The 2849-nt window shown below is 33.8% G+C and overlaps 1 protein-coding gene across 1 annotated transcript; it reads right to left on the bottom strand.

Annotated features, from left to right (window-relative positions):
- Window positions 1-1783: 1783 nt before the first annotated feature.
- LOC111380301 (L-galactono-1,4-lactone dehydrogenase, mitochondrial-like) lies at window positions 1784-2634 on the bottom strand. Its single transcript, XM_023003827.1, has 2 exons — window positions 2332-2634; window positions 1784-1858 (listed from the first exon to the last, which is right to left on the bottom strand). Exons 1-2 carry the CDS (start codon window positions 2632-2634, stop codon window positions 1784-1786), a joined length of 378 nt encoding a protein of 125 aa, XP_022859595.1.
- Window positions 2635-2849: the final 215 nt, after the last annotated feature.

Genomic DNA, 2849 nt, shown 5'->3' with positions numbered 1-2849 from the left:
ATACAATTAAAAAGTCGAGTGGAAGTGTTATATGGAGGGGAGATATTAGAGGAGATATAGCCCTTGTTTGAGCCCCATTTTTTAAAAAAAAATACATTCTTAAACAATATTTTGACATCATTTTAACCACACATTCTTCAATAAAATAATATGACATGAAAATCTAAAATTTTTCCTTATTTTTAGCCACACATCATTACACTATTCAAAAATGCATTTTCTTGGCAAAAATGAGGCTCAAACAAGGGCTTTAGCGACGGAAACAGCGACTATTTTCTTATCAAGGATTTTATCTGTTAATGTCATGCTTGAATGGTTCTGTCATATATGTGTGGAAGTGGAATTTAAGGTTCTGAATACGTTGATTATGAATCGAGTGATAGCTCTTATAATCTATCATTCTGAACTGTTTAATGAGACAAGAGTATCTTTGATCCAAAATTTGTAGTCGGGGCGGTGTTCTTGAAAGTTGAATCCGTACCAACAAAATGTTTGTGATATATGAAAATTTTATTCAATCTGCAAATAGAATCTCAGTTTTGTTTTATTTGTATATAGGTTCATGAAAATTTTCTCTGATATCAAAACAGGACACGTATAGAAATAAGATATACCTCGACATCTAAAGGTGGAGACGACAACCATGAAATTGCAGTTGCTTGGAGTAAATCCACATTTCGAGTTAGTCGTTATTGCTTGAGCAACTCGAAATAAGGAATGCCTGCGAACGTAGTAAACTCATATTTCTTTTCACCGCCAATTTATAAGTACACAACAATGAAAAATTGTTAGGAAAAGTAACATGGACCATATCATCAAATATTCGAGGAGAATAATCCAGTATCTTTAGTCCAATGAAGTGTTAGCATGAGCTGTGAAATTAGAGTTAATTGTGCTTGTAATATTTAAATTAGTCTTGTCATTATAGCTTTTAGCATAATTAGTAAAAGTAGCCAAATATAGATCCGCCCCGACAACTACATGTATCCCTCAATCTCTGTATAATGAAATTATGAGAGAAAAATTATAGAGCGCATATTCTTCAATCTAACATGGTATCACAGCGGGAATCTGACCGCTAGACCAATCTGTGCCAGCAAGTGCACTGGTCGTATAACCACCAAAATCTGGGATAAAGAGATAGACACGAGGAATCACAGCTAGGGCTGTCAATAGATTGGATTTTGATCCAAATTCGATGAAATTAATGGGAAATGAATTTAAGGTTTCAATCCGATAATCCGATTAAGATCCGAATTCGATAATCCGTTAACTAAATGGAGCAAATATGGACATATGTCGATATGATCCGATAACAATCTGATCCGATTTATTATAATCTCCCTTAGTCTTGCCTAAAGAGCTGCAAGTTCATCTTTATCCTTTGGAACCTTCAAGCACGTCAACATGAGTTTATGCAATATTCCATTCCAAATTCATCTTCAAGCAGTAGCAAAGATAAATAACTAAACCACAATTGGAAAGGCTTTCCACGTTCATTTCCGTGTCTATAATTGAATATATGCTAGCTATTGTCCGATAAGCATTGAAGATCATGTACAAATACCCATAGATAAAAAAATGTCAGGATAAATGCTTTAAAAATATTTATTATCAATAAATATCAAAGCATTCAAGAATCCTATACTCATTGTTACAGATTAAATTTCTCTAGAGACCTAAATTTGAGCAGCTTCATACTAAAATGCAATTCATACCTCAATTTTAGCCCAGGGTTCATAACCTGAATATTTATCCCATAAATTTCTTTGCGTCATACGCCTTAGTGAAAGAAATCTTCTGTAATTTCTTTCCTCTGGCTAGTATCCATTGTAGGAAGATACATAATTATACCGATCTGGTAAATGCAATTCAAAGATTAAGACTCAATAGTTATTATGATATGCAATTAAAAATACAACAAATAAGCATAAGATACAGAAAACAAACTATATCTACAACAGAAAGAACTAGAGAATGGTTAATATCATTACATTTCGCCACATGAAAGGATGCACATCATGCTCACCATATATTGGAAAACAGACTACATAAAAGTTCCAGATAGAACGAAGCAGCACATGTGCCTACGATTTGATAGTTTTAAATCAGCCAATGACCATATTTCTTTCCTTCCATGGTAGGGAAGTATGTTGGAAAATAAATTGGCATAGATGATTGATATTTGAAGGATGGTGTCAGGTAGGTTCCAATCAAAGTGCTTATTTTACTTGTATCTAAACGAGTCATCATATATCAACTACCAAAGTTTAAAACAAAATAAATCAGTTTCAAAAAGTCAGTGAATAGCATTAGATATGATCAGATTACACCCGAGAATATGTCCTCTTCGCACAAGCTATAAGCCGGGCTTATGAGGCTTTTCCGGCATGCTGTCCATCTCAGTTCAATAGGTGCAGGAACAGGTATATTTTCTTTCTCAATTAGTTGCATCAATTCTTCAATATACTCCAGGTCTTTCATGCTTGGTTTAGATAGGGTTCCAACTGGAAAACAAATTTCTGAAACCCATTGTTGGCCACCACAATCAAAGCCCAAAATTTCATCATTCCAGCCTACTCTGTATCCCTCCAACTTTCTCCAGAACTCAGCCTCTGCTTGATTGACCTTCATCACATAGTCTTTACATTTCCGTAGATGAAAGTTCATTTATGTTGGGTTCATCTTCTCCAGAAATACCATCTGTAACTGCTTCTTTCCTGATGATAATGGTATCAATTATCTGAAAAAAACTAGAGATATATATCGAATATAATATAAATCGTAAATCTTAGTTTTTTTTTTAAATTTCTTTTTAGTACCTTCTCTTCTATCATGTTTTCTATAAG

The sequence above is a fragment of the Olea europaea genome, unplaced genomic scaffold (genome assembly GCF_002742605.1).
Source record: "Olea europaea var. sylvestris unplaced genomic scaffold, O_europaea_v1 scaffold2123, whole genome shotgun sequence".
Lineage (NCBI taxonomy): Eukaryota > Viridiplantae > Streptophyta > Magnoliopsida > Lamiales > Oleaceae > Olea > Olea europaea.
The sequence above is the reverse complement of the archived record's forward strand: the minus strand, read 5'-3'. Positions and strand labels throughout refer to the sequence as shown.

Excerpts from the sequence above, each read along its gene's own strand:
- LOC111380301 (XM_023003827.1), bottom strand. The coding sequence starts at position 2,634 with ATGAAGGTCAATCAAGCAGAGGCTGAGTTCTGGAGAAAGTTGGAGGGA. Across the intron at positions 1,859-2,331 it reads AAGAGGACATATTCTCGGGT|ATCGGTATAATTATGTATCT; the intron begins GTAATCTGATCA and ends TGCATTTACCAG.